At 37.1% G+C, this 15,770-nt stretch overlaps 1 protein-coding gene across 1 annotated transcript in view; it reads left to right on the forward strand.

Annotated features, from left to right (window-relative positions):
- Nucleotides 1–15,770, forward strand: part of SYTL5 (synaptotagmin like 5) — a gene marked incomplete at both ends in the record, with an annotated part of 54,600 nt that overhangs the window by 36,266 nt on the left and 2,564 nt on the right. Inside the window, 7 exons of the mRNA XM_084306412.1 lie at nt 1,473–1,565; nt 5,668–5,733; nt 6,654–6,832; nt 7,722–7,824; nt 9,956–10,117; nt 13,064–13,172; nt 14,757–14,892. Coding sequence (XP_084162538.1) covers nt 1,473–1,565; nt 5,668–5,733; nt 6,654–6,832; nt 7,722–7,824; nt 9,956–10,117; nt 13,064–13,172; nt 14,757–14,892 — 848 coding nt within the window. The remainder of the gene's footprint in view (nt 1–1,472; nt 1,566–5,667; nt 5,734–6,653; nt 6,833–7,721; nt 7,825–9,955; nt 10,118–13,063; nt 13,173–14,756; nt 14,893–15,770) is intronic.

Raw genomic sequence — 15,770 nt, forward strand, 5'->3', positions numbered from 1 at the left:
TTTCAGTACAGTCACTAGAGGAAAGGAGAAGAGAAGTAACAGCTAGCTTTATGCATACTAATAATGAACACTATGCAGATCTTTACAAAAAATGTGACAGTTCAACTCTCCTGCAGCATTTCTTTTCTGTTCTGTTTTTTTCTGATTAGCACAGAAGTCCGAGACCCCTTACTTCAAATACACTACATCTCTGCTTAGTTTAAGGGAGGGAGAGAATGAGTGAGCAATAGTGAGGCAAGTCACCACATGGGACTTCATAGCTGCACAGCAGATATAAGGGGTTTGAACATTCAATTTCAATTAAAACTGAAAGCAGGCCTCAAAATACCTGCCACAAGGCTTCAGGAAACCTGAAACTTCCAAGCTACTTTCAATAGGATGATAGCTGTCTGATTTTTTTCATGTAACTTCAAGTTAACAATCCTATTAGGACTGTCAGTTCGACTTTAAGTTTCATGTTGGATTTTACTTTATCGCTGCATTTGAGAAATGAAAATATTTTTCCCTGGATATAATCTAAAGGTGTTAGAATTCAGTGTTATTAAAATTCAAGCATATATATGAAGGTGTGCAGTTACTGATTTTTCTGCTGTTTTTATTATTGAAATAGCACATGAAAGTAATAATTATAAAAAATATACACATCTGTTGTTTTTTGGTTGTTGTTGTTTGCACTTCAAATATATTCAGTTTGTATGATGTCAGGACAAGTTTCTTTCTATGTGGTTTGACAATAACCTGAGACTTTCAGCCTTGCCTGTTCATCTGTCACCAAAGATAGTATGGAGGGGTACAAGTGTAATACTAACTGTGAGCTTGTCTGTTAGTGTGTGAGAGCATGACTGATATAAATGTAGACAATAATCAGAAAGCTGGATCACTGGATTGTGAAAATAAACCCAATAAAAACATGGAACCTGGATTATAACCACATCAGTCACCTATTGGTGGTAGCTTCTGACCACAAATGGCTTCAGGTAAACCAATATCAGTGATCCCCTGACTGGTATCAGAGCTTAATTTACTGGTTCCTTTTGTTAAGGTTTGAAAAATGCTGACTACATCCCTCTTAACATTTCCAAACCAAAACTCCTGAATGCTAATAGCACTAAGTAAAATAAGGTAATTTGAAGGGGATTGTTAGCAGGTGTGGAAATAGATTTTGTTTATTAGTACAGTTATTGGGCATACAGAGTTATATGCCTACAGAAGAAGTCAGGAAACATGCGTGGCATTTTTTTTCAGTTCTTAAGCAATTGAAACCTGAAATCCTGGTGACCTCTTTTCCCTTCCTGCTATGTGCAAAGATGTGGAAAATGTAAATCAAAATCCCTCTAGAGATTAGAATTTTGAATGCATCATGTACCATCTTCCTGAAGTAGAAAATACATGAAACAAAACCAATTTGGTTGACTAAATATAGAGCAGAACACAATGACTGAATTCCCTGTTGTTGTTTTTTTGTCATATAGGATTACCTAGATGAAACAGAAGAAGATATTGATGACATAGTGACCTCTCGTTATTCAAGGAAACATGGACATCTGAGAAGTGCATTATCAAGAGTAAGTTCCTGAGTGGAAAACAGATGATTTTTCATCTCATGTAAGACTATTCTTCCAAAATGGAGTTTAACATCATACCACTTAGCAACATTCTGTTTTATATTTTAGTAGTTTTCTTAACAATTTATAACAGATCATTTTTCATCCTGCACTTGGGAAACATCCTTTAACTTTTAGATAGTTTTTCTGACTCTTATATTTTTAATGCCATTCAAAGCTAAGATGCTGTTCTGCAGAGCACATGGAAAGCAAGAACCATGTCATGTACTGATTTGCAGATTTCTCTACATATTCAAGTTACTACCAAACTGATGTTTGGGAAGGCAAACCATAGATGTTTGCAGTATGTGACTACTCAGTTTTGCAGAGGAGAACTTAATCTTAATTTACTTGAAATGAAGAGAGCAAGGCTGTGGTGTGATCTGCCATCTGATTTAACTTTCCAAATGTTAAGTTTCTTGGGACACAAATAGTTGTTTGTGCATTTGCATGCATGCCATTTCTGTCCACCCCCCAGCCTAGCTTCTCCCATTCTCCATGAGGTGTTGGGGTTGGATTTGTGACAACTTTTCTATTTCCTGAAATAATTGTATTTTTTTCTGCCATACTTTTTTTTTTTTTTTTTTTTTTTTTCCCCCTTTTGTCATGCCCACCAACTATATAATGCAAATCATCTGTTCGAGTCTCACGGTTATCTAACTGTTGCAGCTTAGTGTTGGTCTTGAAAGGATGGTTGCATTTTCAGGTTGTTACAGGTGCTTGAGATGCAACAAAATTGGTATAACAAGCCCTCTGTAGCACTTTTTACAGTCTGTTATTCACTGGGAAAGAAAATAATTGATAAAAATAGCCTTTAATATGCTTATAAATACCTGCTGTGTTGCACATTTCTGGGGCCTGTCATGCAGGATGTGAACAACTCATAGCATCTTCAGTAAAGTCACAGAGCCCTCTCTGGCCACTGTTCTTCATGCCTTGTGCTAAGAATAGCTCTGGTGAGCACACAGAGTACCAGTAAGCTGCAACAAACACGAAGAAGATGAGAGAGTTCAGGAGGATGAAGAGACCTGAGGAGTTTTATACTAAAAGGAAAGAGATAATACGGTCCATGACATCAATCATTGAGCTGTCCTTTCTAGACTGTATCTGCATCAGTCTCCATGCAGGTAACACCCAGGGAATGCTCGTTTCAATTCTCGATCCCAAAGAGATGGTGTTGGCTGAACACAAGCTCAGCTTACCTGGGGAGGAGAAAGAGCTGAGAGAATTGCCATTGAAGAGCATTGTGGTATTTTAGATCTGACCACGTCCAGACTGTTTTCTGTTCTAATTTCTGTAATTCACAGAAACAGATGCAACAGGGATGTGTGGCACTTCGCACCAAATCAGACCTGAGTAAATGTAGCTTTTTTGGTATTGGTCTAACATAACCCACTTCCCTGAGGTTGACTGTGACTCACTGTCTTCAGTCCTTGCTGGTCCCATTGATTCTGTAGGCAGAATTATTTTTCTTTCCTTTGAAAATTGATATGAGGGTTGCAGATGCTTAAGTGCTTTCTTAGTTTAGCCCATTAACTGAGGGACGGCATTTAGAGAACCTTCCATCTGCGTGCTGTAGGTAGTACTCTGCATTGGGTTTTGTCTGTTTCTGTAGATTTCCCTTTGACCTTTTTCTTAAGCAGAGCACAGCTTTTCTTCTGCTGTAGGTTTGAGGTAATCTCAGATCTCAATGCTCTTGTTTCTTTGTATTCACCCTGAAATGAATGTCCTTGCATCCTATGCTAATGGAGAAGTTTTGAATGGCAAAGCTGCTGCTCCCTGCTGGAGCAGGTCAGTTTTACAGGTTCTTTGTGACTTTCTTTAAGTGTGTTTTACTAGTTATTCCCTCTCTCTCTTATTTTGGCCTTTTCTCTGCTTGTTGTATGCCTTTGAGCCTTCTGTGCTGTAGAGAATTTTCTCTACGTTATTATGTCACATTGAAGTAATGTTGTTATTGAAAAGTAGGTTCTGACTGCATCTTTTTTATTAAATACGATAATTTAAAGTACTGCATAGGTATTCTAACAGTGAGCATTTGAGGTTAGAGGTTATTGAGGTTATTTGAGGTTATTTCAAGAGGGTAAAGACACTTAAATCTGCCTGTATTGCGTGTGAGCTAAAAATGGGAATGAAAAGTGACACTGAACAGGAATTGTATCTCAGCATTAGGGTATTGTTGCCTGTGTTTACCCAAAGCTAATACATGAACTTTGTATTGCATTTTCCCTGCATCCTTCACTGATTCCTCTCCTAAACACATTAATGTGTTGTTGTCAAGGACCATTACGTCAATAAATCTGAGTTTTTCCAGTGTCTTACTGCACCGATAAGAGATGCAAAACAAATGTAATTCTTAGTGAGGGGCTAAAGCGAGGCTCAGCAACCTCCATACATGTATGTAGTGATTGTTTACTATGAAAGTGGAAAATAGGTAGATTTCCCAAGGATATTGCATTTAGCATGTGTAAAGGCCATTGTAAATGCCACAGAAGAGAGTCTGTGGGGAAAGAAGTCAAATATGTCAAATATTTCTACTGAATATATGTTGTTTTGTTTGTGGATTTGTTTTCTGAATGCAATTCAGAAATTACATTTGCATAAATTCTAGCATCAGAGGTCACCTATTTGTTTAGAACTGTTTGTTTGTTTTCCCGGTCATTGCCCCTTTACTACCAATGTACCTAAAGATAAAGAAAAGGAATACTTGGATTCAGAAGAATAACTATTCTCCCTCCCCATGTTGGTGTAACCTTGTTAGTTTTCTGAGGTGGGCACATGCACTGTTATTTTCCTGTTACAGGGATAATGTTGACATTTTGTAGCACATACTGGGATCTTTGAGTTCACTAACAGTGCCCAAGGATACCCATTTTATCTGTGCTAGAGGTGGGAGTGCATAAATGGTAAAGGCTGAAATTTAGCTTGAGCTTGAGGCGTGTTAAGAATAGGAAGAAATATGACACATTTGTCAGTGTGTGCTGCTAATTGTCCTGCAGTCTTGTTCACAGAATCTCAGCCAACCATACAATGTAATAAAAAGACAAGCTTTATTTCTTCTTCTTCTTTGTTGTTGTTGTTGTTTAAAAGAAATTATAAAGAAAGCTAGCCCAAATTAGAAAAACAAACAAAAAGAAAAATACAAAAATTATGAAATTTTTGCTGTTTATTATTTCTACATTATGTATAAAATTAACTTTTTTGGATTTTTATTTTTTTTTTTTTATTTTTTAAGAATGATTGCTTGTTTAGTTTCTAAATCTCCCCTGCTGTTCACCATGTTGACACAAGCCTGCTTATCACTCCAGCTTTCTTTGCTGCTGAGCCTTTAGACAAGATGGTTGGAGATCTGCATTGTCACAGACCAGTTCTTTTTGTGTGGCCCTTCCTTTCAACTCTGTCCTTCCTTCCTCCCTCTAGCTGCTAGGGAACGAGGTAGCTCAAGATGTAGTTAATTTCCCATGAATTCATTAGACTGCCAGAAATTGCTCAAATGAGCAGAGGTGGTAAATGCTTTCCCCATCATTCTGTTACCGTACTTTTTTTTCCCCCCCGAGTGACATGTTTAAACATGTATATGTGTTTTTTCACATATCATTACAAACTCCACAGAGAAACTGCATTTTTTTTTTTTTTTTACAAAGGGACCAACTCTGCAATATATGAATGCTCACCTTTTAATGAGATTAAAAAAGAACTAAGTTCATGGGAACATAAATCGACGACATCCAAATACAATCTAATACAAACCCGAATTTGCTGAAATTTGCTGAGTTGGTGTTCTAAAATATTTTTTTTTTCTTTTGATACAGCAGATACTTCAATTCGATTTTATTACTTTGAGCCACGTGCCCTTCAGTGCCCTTCAATACTTGATGTATATAGAAAACACTTTGCATTTCCTCTGATTTGGTCATGCCTTTTTCCTTTTCTCTCACTATGGCTTTGCAATGCAAACTTTATTTACCTGTCTGTATCAGTAAAGCTTTTTCACTGCACTTATTCTTTCCTATTACAGCTACCTAATGCTCTTTTCTCTTGACCTTTTCCACTGCCTTCTTTAAAGAACTTCCCAGAAGCCTCTGACAGAAAATGGACCTACTTAAATGTGCCTGAAACAGATGGTGATACTGTGAGTTCTCCTCAATCCTCTGCTTAACTTTGAAGGTTTCTCTCTTTTATCCCTCTGTGTTCAAGACTGTGCCTGTCTGTCTTGCAAGCTTCCTGTGTGATAGGATTTATATGGTTATGCATGTTCTTGAACAGTCTTGCTCAAGGACTCAAACCAAAATGTACACCAGATTTCTGGAATGCCTTTGGTTCCAGTGGTATGCACATTGCTCCAATTTTCTTTAAAAACATTTAGTTCTTTCCTGATTGTCATCTTTTGAAAGAGAATATCCACATAACAATATAACATAGGGTATCAGTGAAAAGAGATTGGGTTGCAGTATATTATGCCACAGTGGAAAATTTTGTGGGATTTTTGCTAAACCTTTTCTGGCTTTAGGAAAATTGCGTAAACAATGGGTGTCGGAAGTTTGCTTATATGGGAGATTGGTGTCACTTTAACCAAACATGTTTTTTATCATCTTCATTACAGGAATCATCCTTATAACTTTTTCTAATGGTTCTGTCAGCGGTTATCTCATGAGACTCAGTAAAAATCAGGTGGACAGCGGAGGCAGTGAGGTCATTTTTATCTGCTTAGAACTTATGTGAGCTTACAGTTTATGTAGCCTGACTGCTCTTCAGCTCATGCATGAATTAAATGGCAGTAATTTAGATTAAGTCATGTTTATAAATAGATTTGAGTCCTGTGTGTAAAAAACATCAACAGTCTAGACAGACATTTATGCTATTTATGCTAGTTGTAGTTCCTACTCCCTTTACATCAAATAGACTCAGGTAGCGTTTCTCTTCTATCCTATGTCTCTTTTCATAGGAAGTCCTAACAAGGGAGACAGTATTGCAGGGTTGTGGCTGAATGAAAGAGCAGATTCGGGAAATAAAAATTGTTTAAGCTTCTAAGTCCTTTCTCTCTCCCTCCAGACAAGCATAAACAGCATGCTGAGCGTATATAGTGAAACTGGTGACTATGGTAACGTGAAGGTCAGCGGTGAAATCCTTCTCCAAATCAACTACAGCTACAAAACAGGTGCCCTCAACATCTTGGTGAAAAGTTGCAGAAACCTGGCTGTTGCAGATGAGAAAAAGCAAAGGACTGATCCGTAAGCACAGAAAATTCCTTTTTAGGCCCCGCTAGGGCTGTTGTCTGACACATTGCTCTCTGTAGTCATCAGTGATGTAGCCTGGGGTTGTGATACAAACCTGGAAATTCATAAGATCCAGTTGCTACAAGCCAGCGTTCGGGTGATGGTTGGTTTTGGATTCCCTGTGGGAAATGCATTTCCAATATATTCCTTAGGGCAGCATGGACATATTCTGGGGAAAAAATAATATTACTTAAATTATCAACCTGTTTGCTAGCAATCTCTGCAAAAGGACAAAAAATATGGATGCATAGGGAGACTGAATTGATTTCTTACTTTTAGAAGCAACACTGAAGTATATGATGGTGTTTCAGAGGGAGGGAGGGTAATAACTTTGTGGTTTTCATGCTGTGAATCCATAGATTCACTTTGCAAGGACTGTGTTTTGTGAGAGTCTTTTAGATTTCTGAGTATTTTTAGTTTTCAGAATATAATGTAAACTCTTTCATAGTTAGAAATTAATAATTTATATCTCTAATCATGTCTAATCCTGTTATATGTAAGGTATAAAATTTTTAATTCTCCTGTATTTTCAGTGTATGTGTTGTCAGATGTAATCAGTCAGTAATCATATACTACAAAAGCTGAAGTGCTAGGAAAGCTTTCTGCAAATTAGTTCTGTAAATTAATTTAGCCCTTTTGTTACTCTGAGCCTATCAGAACAACATCACAATGTTTCTAGATAAAGTCCATACCTTTCCATGTTTCACAAAGTCTGTTACATTTGTGTGTTGTTTAGACTGCAAAAATTAATTTCCTCATATATTTTACTGATGCAGGAATGGCACGTCCTTGCTCAAACTGGTCATTTCTATTCCTTGCTAATAATTTACTACTTGATCTGCAGATATGTCAAAGCATACCTCCTGCCTGATAAGTCCCGCCAAAGTAAACGCAAGACCAAAATTAAAAGTAACAGCACCAATCCGGAATTTAATGAAACGCTGAAGGTGAGAACACTGTCTCTCTCATGGGCTGTGATGAATGTTCTACTTGTGCTCACAGGCATTTTCTGTAAGTGCTCCAGTATCGGGATTAGACTTTGGAAGCAATGCCTCAAAGGGAAGGTATTTAAGCAAAACATCTAGGAATCCTATGAGTTTTAATTTCTGGTTTTCAGCATTGAGGAATTGTTTTTGTTTGGTTCTCCCCTCTACAGGTAAAACTTACATTACTTTCCATGGATCTCTTCCAAAACTGTTGATGTTCCCATCTAACCTGAGCTCAGAGTTCTTATACATACCTTAAAGATTTTGAAAACCTTAAGTTACAACTGTACTGAGGTAGAACTAGCTTAAAAAATCCTGTCTAACTGAGTTCTAAGAGAAAATAACCTTTAGCAGTAAAAGCTCTTTGATAGCTAGCAAAGCTGTTGTTGGCATTTTACTGTGTTCCTAAAAAGCTGATTGAAGTGTATTTTATGTTGCAAAAGAAAATGATAGACTACTGCCTTGACTGGTGGAGCCCAAGTGCCCGTGATCTTTCAATTCTTTTCTCATACTCATGTCCAGCCTGCAGAGGCTGGAAAGATTTTGTGCTCCTCACAAGCTGCTTGTTTATCTGCTTGGCTTTGTGGTGTAGGGCGGAATGGTAGAGTGTGAATGCCCAGCTCACTGCCTGGCACCTGGACCGCAGGCTCCTGGTGATTCTGCTTGCTGTCAACCGACAAGAGTCATCCCAGCCAGCTGTCATGAAGCCAGAAACTTTCCTGTATTATCCTGAAAGACTCTGAAGGGAAATTCAGTGATTAAGTAAATAAGTTTCATATAATAGATGCTAATAGATGTTCCTTGGCCAGTGTACTTGACCTAACCTGGCTACAAAACTATTTTGCAAACTTACACATACATGTACTTGGTCTGGCCAGGCTGCTTTCCAAGGGAGAGTAGCCTGCACAGCCTCATTTTTAAATGGTTTCTAGTAAAGTTAAGATTTGCCTGAACTGGAGGGGAGAAAAAAAAAAAAAAAAAAAAAAAAAAAAAAGGTGTTAGACTCTTTTTAGCAGGGAATGTAGTTAGCACTGAATGTGTTTGCTAGTAGGGAACTGCAGGAATAGGACCTAGCAGCTTGCTAAAAATGCAGATTGTGTCAAAGAGGGCTTACTTGTATTGTTGATAGGTAAATGAGAGCTAGATCTATTTGCTGCAACTGGTATTGCCATTAAAAAAAAAAAAAAAAAAAAAAAAGAGAAGAAGAAAAATACATCTATATCTTCCATCTTTGGCTTGTATTCTAGTATTGCTGAATAGTGCAGCTCTCACAGTTGGCATCTAAGATATGAGCATTACAGACATATCTATGCATTAATAGCCTACTTGTGTGGCTAGCCAACTGACTTGAATGTTTCAGCTTCTGGAGAACACGTCTATGTCCAGACATTGTTCCTGAGAACAAACAGAAAAGAAGACATCTGGATCTCCTCAATTAACACTAGAAGAAGGGTGAATTTCATGGAATTAGTAGGCCTTTCCCTGAAAGCAGAGCAAGAATTCCAGATGTTTATAATTTTCTATGTATTTGCTAGAATATGTTGCTACCTCAGAGGAGTTTTTAATAGCTTTCAACCAAGCTGCATGAAAGGTGCTACTGAGACATTTTGGTGAATGCTTTGCAGATATGGTTTTACTTGTTTTCAGAATAATTTTTCACAAGTTACAAAGATAAAACTGAATAGGAAAAGAAAACAGTGTACAGCAACCTCTCTTTAGGGATGAAAGATCCAGTGGGGCTTCTTACAAAATAAACTTTGGTGTTGATCTACTTCTTTTACATAAGCTATACGGAATTAACAGGATGATTGTTTTAATCATAATTATTTACTTTATAGCCATAAATACCCAGTAAGTAATACAGAAAAAAAAAAAAAAAAAAAAAAAAAAAAAAAGAAAAGAGATTTAACAGTTCCCTGTGAGATTTCTAGCTATAGACAGCTTATTTGCAATGAAAACAAATCTCTCTTTCATGCTCCATTTATTAACTGCTGTGGGCTTCATGAAATTCAGCTATTGCTGTAAAAGGCTCCATGGAAACTATTATTTGTGCTTATTCTGAGGGTTCTTTTTTCTGTTTTTCTGTTGGTAGTATGTCATCAGTCATACGCAGCTAGAAACCAGGACCCTGCAGCTTTCTGTCTGGCACTATGACAGATTTGGACGCAACAGCTTTCTTGGAGAAGTGGAAATTCCATTCGATTCCTGGAACTTTGAAAATCAGGGCGATGAGTGGTTTGTGCTCCAGCCCAAGGTAAGGATTTCCAGGGGCCAATGAAACTGCTGAGAAGCAAATTTAGCAAGGCTTAGTTATTTTTCCTTTGGAACACGTTTGTAAAATGGTGATTTTGTGATTGTCAAATGTGGCAATAAAAATAGTATCTTTGTGTTTTATTCAATCAAAACCCACCGTTCCTCAAGTCTTCATGAAAACTTTTTATCTGGTTGGCCACTTAAACAAACAAAACCCAGCACTTTAAATAATATATAAGTTTGTCTTGCAACAAACTGCAGAGGAAAAATGAACTTGTAAAGAAATTGATTTATTTTTTTCTTCCAGAAAATAGCAGATGAACCAAGGAGCTTCTTTGCCACCCCCCCCTATCCAACCCTGAACAGTTCAGTAAAGCAAAAGACCTTTTTTGTTTCAGTTCAATGTGCTTCACACTTTTCAGCGGTAACAAAATGACTTATTAAGCTCTTATTCACCATGACTAGGAAGGTGTAAGATGAGGCTTCTCATCAGGCAAATCAGTTGGTTTGTGAAATAGGACTTTCACTGTACTTAGCTAAGGATAGGATGACTTCCATCTTTAAGGCACCCCCTGCTTTGGCAAAGGTGTTTATTTTTGGAAGAGATTCAAAGAGCTGTTGTAAGCTCGAGAATTAAAGGCTTCTCAGTTGTTTGCTTCTGCAGCAGCTGGAATCCCTAGGAATTTCAGGGGCTTAAATTGCTATTTCAGAAAGTTTATTTTTCTTGTTGTAGAAAAATTGAAGATTGTACTGCAGATGACGTGGAGATAGACTCAGATGACTCCTTTGTTCTGTGTTCATTATATTTAAAGAAATATTATATTTAGGGTTTAGGAGGGACTGTTTGATTTGTGTCTTGTCCTCAAATGTCAGATGAGTCTGATTGCTTTATAATTTCCTGGTATAGCCCTTTTTGGTGCTAAGCCATCACAAATTTATACCTCAGTAAATAATTAGCCAGAAAATACATAAGGAAACTGGCCTCCTTTTAACACTCAGACACCTCCTGCTTTAAAACTGGCGTGGAAGATCATTCCTAGTTTCCTCGTTTAGCTTTATTAATGAGAGTGACCATCAGCTTTTCCGTCGTAGCCCAAAAGGGGGATGGGATACCAGGAAGAGAAGGTGGCTAATGAAGACAAAAAAACTCCAGTCAGTGCTGTGTCTGGGCGAGGGTTATACTATCCTTCTTGGATAACTTGGAGAACTTTCACCCAACTTGCATCATGTAGTTTGCTTTTGTTGGGTCTATGCTTGGGGTAGACTAAATGTCTGCTGCGTCTCTGTTATGTCCTTGGCTGGTGTTAGATGTTGCTCTTATTTAGTACCAAGCATTCTACCATGGTCGATGTATCTTGTATTTGTTTCGCTTACATTTTGTATGCAACATTGGTCTGAAATTGAGTGTCTTTTCATGCAGTAATCTCTTTGTCTTCTCCGTTCAGTCTCCGGGGGCTTTCTATGGGTGGTTTCTTTTAATCTAACAAGAAAAAAAAAAAAAAAGTCTTGAGACAGTCCTGCTCAGGAAAAATAGTAATGATGTGTTAAGCATTTTAGCCATTCCAACTGGAAGGTCTTGTCTGGTTATTTCCAAAGCTGTTAAAAGGACTTTTAAACTTTTTCTTTTTTACCAAAGAAAGCAAACACAAAATTAGTCTTGTCTGCTTCCTACATTGTTACAAATTATGTTTCTGAACTTAAAATGCTGCTAAGATTGTTGTCTGGCAAAGATAATATTGTTTCTGAAAGATTAGTTATTGCATTTTGAAATAAATTAAAAAAAAAGTACAGGTTAGCATACAAACAAGTTACATGCTGTTCTCCCATATGAATTGCATGATATAGAAAGGAATGGCAGTGAAATATTCCCTGTGTTTTACTACATTGCTTTGTTTTATCATGAATCATTTAGCTGCCTTAGTGAAAGTGTTGGAGACTTAAGACCTGTTTTTTTTCTATGAGCACTGCGTGGCCTGTTTTCAAGAGGAGTACGGTTAAATCAGAAAATAGTTCTGTGGTTAAAGAGGGGAGCAGAGTCTAGAGTCATGGTATATGCGGCTTTGGAGAGGGGAAGGTTGGCAAATTGTTCCTGATGTAAGAATTTATGCTGTCATTTGTCTACCAGTAAAACAGAAAAAATAATCCTTGCTGACTTTATGGGAAATTTGATGCTAAACCTACATAGTTCAGGCCCTAAATGAACTGCCTAACTAGCAAGATTTAAATCATGATTTCTTGTTGTTAAAATTATTCCACAGCCATTTGCTACAGCTTTTATTTTGTCCTCTGTTGTAGCAACTGGCATCAGTCACTGGTGCCATCATGCTACTTCTAAAGACCATTGTGTGTTGTTTCTGGGCAAAAATCAAACATTTCAAAAGAAAAGGAACCTGAAATATTATTGGGTGGAAAAGGACACTGAGAATAACCTTAGTTTTTAGTTTTCTGTTTCAGAGCTGGACTCTGCTCTCTTCTGCTGTCATAGTTCCCCATATCTCTATTTCAAGAGTGACTCAAGAGTGACACTTCTAAAATAAATTAAACCAATTATGGATTTAAAACCCAGTTGGGGTAAATAAGGCCATCAGAATGTCAGCTTAAATTAGCTACAGTTTATTTCTTCAGAAATAAGTTCGAGTTCTTTGTTTATTTGCGTCACTCATTCATGTTAGGTCTCTCCTTCCTGCTTTTGTTCTCTGCACTGTGTCTAATGCCGTGTAGCTTTGTTCTTCTGAGAGCTTGAACTCTCTGATTCATAAAGTTTTCTAAAATGCGATTGTATTCAATCTGAAATGTTAAATTATGTGAAAGCAGGAAGATAAATCTTGATATATTTAAGAAACATTTCAAACAGTATAGGTACAATAAAATATCAAATGGAGAAAGTGAATGATTAACCTTAGCTGGATTTATGTTTTTTTCATTATTTTTTTTTTTTTCCTTTCAGGTGGAGGTTGCAACAGATGTTGGACTTCAGTATAAAGGAGAACTGACAGTTGTTTTACGTTACATTCCCCCAGACAGAAACCTAATGCTTCCTCTAGGGCAGTTTCAAGGTAAAGCAAACATTAATGGCAATTTATGATACCATCCCCCTGGGTATTAAAAATTCTCAACTAGTGTGAAGTAATGGAATTAGAGAAGATTGAAATTAGACTTAAATATATTAGTTGTCTTTATCTGTGTAACTTTTGAGTCGTGAGTATGTTTCTCTTCCTCTATCCTCTTCTATTACATTGGACCTAAGGAGAGGGAAAGGAAAGAGGAGTGTGCCATAGTCAAGTATTGGTGCATCGATTTGACCTAATTAAAAAATGCTCAGACGTTAGTTAATATCACAAAATCACAGAATTTCTAGGTTGGAAGAGACCTCAAGATCATCGAGTCCAACCTCTGACCTAACACTACAGCCACATACAAATAAATCTTCTAAATTGTAGTCTGTGTGTTCTTTGTTCAGCTGGCTACATACAGTGTATAGCTGATCAAAGTAACAGACTTCCCTTAGTTCCTCTTGCTTAATTGTCTATAACTTTACCTATCTCCTCATTTTAAGTCTTTTTCATGCTTCTTTAACTTCTGTTCAGTTTTGCTGTATTACACTTCTAATTCAGTCCTGTAAAATGTTATTTGAATTGTTTAGGGCAAGCTATTATTTTCATTAGTAGTTAGCAATGGATAATACAGTTACTTACTCCTTGCATTGTAGTAGCATGAGGAAGTAGCAATCATCTAAAGAGAAATCAGTCACTGGATAGCACCTGAGATGTACCAGGTACAGGTAGTCCAAGAAGAGTTCTTTCTTAGTGACAATATTGCTATTTAGCATTAGGATTAGATAGGTATAAAAGATATTTTTTTAATTTTTTTTTCTTTCTTTTTTCTTTTCTTGACAAATGATATTGCCTCTGCTTGAAATAATCCCAAGGTTTTTTCTCTTGAAAGCTAATTGCTGTCTGAAAAGTATGGACATACACTGCATTTTTTTTAGTTAGTATCACTTTAACATCACTCTTCATCCTTTTTTTCTTCTGATGTTTCCAGTCCCAAACAGCGTGCATGATCCATGATTATACCTCCTTTAGAATCCACAGCATCAACAAGTACATGTGTCCTCATGTAGCTGTTCAAATGCAGCACCATGTCCTTTGCCATGGAGTATGAGGAGAGGAGCAGTTTGTCCTTACAAAAGGAATATACACAGTATATTTCTGCATTTTAAATTTTGGGACAGATGTTACATACCTTGCTTGTGGTGTCAGACTGCTTTAGCATCAGAGATGGAATTAGATTCTGAAAAGAGATCGGGGCTTACAGGATGTGCAGTTCTTTCTGTTCAGCATAGTAACACACCAATGATTACATTCAGAAAGGACTTCAGTTAGGATATCCAGTTGTTTGCAGCAAGGGATATCTGGTTATACAGTCAAGTTCTTTATCAAATATGGAGTGATTTTCTGCCCTTGCCTTTTCAGTTTCTATACCCTTGACAATCAGGATCTGCTCGTAAGAAATGTTTTAATCCCACTGAAGGAAATGAGTGAAATAATCCAGCCAAGAGAATTTAGATGTCCAAATCAGTTTTTCAGTGTATAGTTTCTGATTATGATAATGATGTTGCAACTCTGTTGTATATGTAGGAAAGAAGAGCTTTAAAAAAGGAAAAAAGGGAGAGACTCATCTGCCATCTGGGGGTATATTAGAAGTCCTCATCAAAGAAGCTAAGAATTTAACAGCGGTGAAATCAGGAGGCACATCAGACACTTTTGTGAAAGGGTCAGTGGTTTTTTTTCCTCTGCATTTTAATGGCTGTACTTGAAGAGCATTTTGACTGATCCTATTTTATTCAATATGTCTGTATATGTGTCTGGGGGGGGGATGTCATTACTGAAAAGCAACGGGCACTTTGAAATGGTATGGCGAAGGATGCTGTTGGCTATGGGCAGAGAGGTATGAGTTGTCCTAGTGGTTAAATACCAGCATGTCTGGACTCAGTCAAGAAAGAGTATGTAGTCTGTATCACTGACTCCATTCAAACATATGTGTTCAGTGTGCTAAGGTGCACACTGTTATAGAATATAAACAAAACACTTTCACTGAGTTGGCAGAGAAAGGTAGGTGAACATTGGTGATTCCTGAAGGCAAGAAGATGTAAACTGGGGTTCACACGTTGGAGATGACACCTGTACCGACAGTGACATTTACATTTCCAGCAAATTGAAACTATATGTGTGTATATATATATATATATATATTGACTAGGAGAAGTAGCCTTGTTTTCAGGAAGAGACAAGTCTGTTTGGATTCCTCATAAAACTGCAAATAGCTTGATGGCTGCTCCATCACGCTGAGGTTCTTTCTGGTGGATGTCAACTGAAACATGCAGAAAGAGAAAACTCATGATGTGTGTGAGGAAATTCTGTTCTTAGTCGAGTATAAAAGAATGCTAAATGAGAAGATTTTTCTCTCTTTTACCATAAGTATATATTTTTTAGTGTTTAATTGGGTAAGATCTTTGTCATGCGGTACATTTTCAAGGAGCACGTTTAAGTCCTAAGGGTTCCCAGAAAGTCTATCACTGACTTCAAACAGTGTCTTAACTCTAATTGTATCTCATTGTTAACATTTAATATTCTTTGACAGAAGACATTTAA

The sequence above is a fragment of the Netta rufina genome (genome assembly GCF_964035555.1).
Source record: "Netta rufina genome assembly, chromosome: 1".
In the NCBI taxonomy this organism is placed as follows: Eukaryota; Metazoa; Chordata; class Aves; order Anseriformes; family Anatidae; genus Netta; species Netta rufina.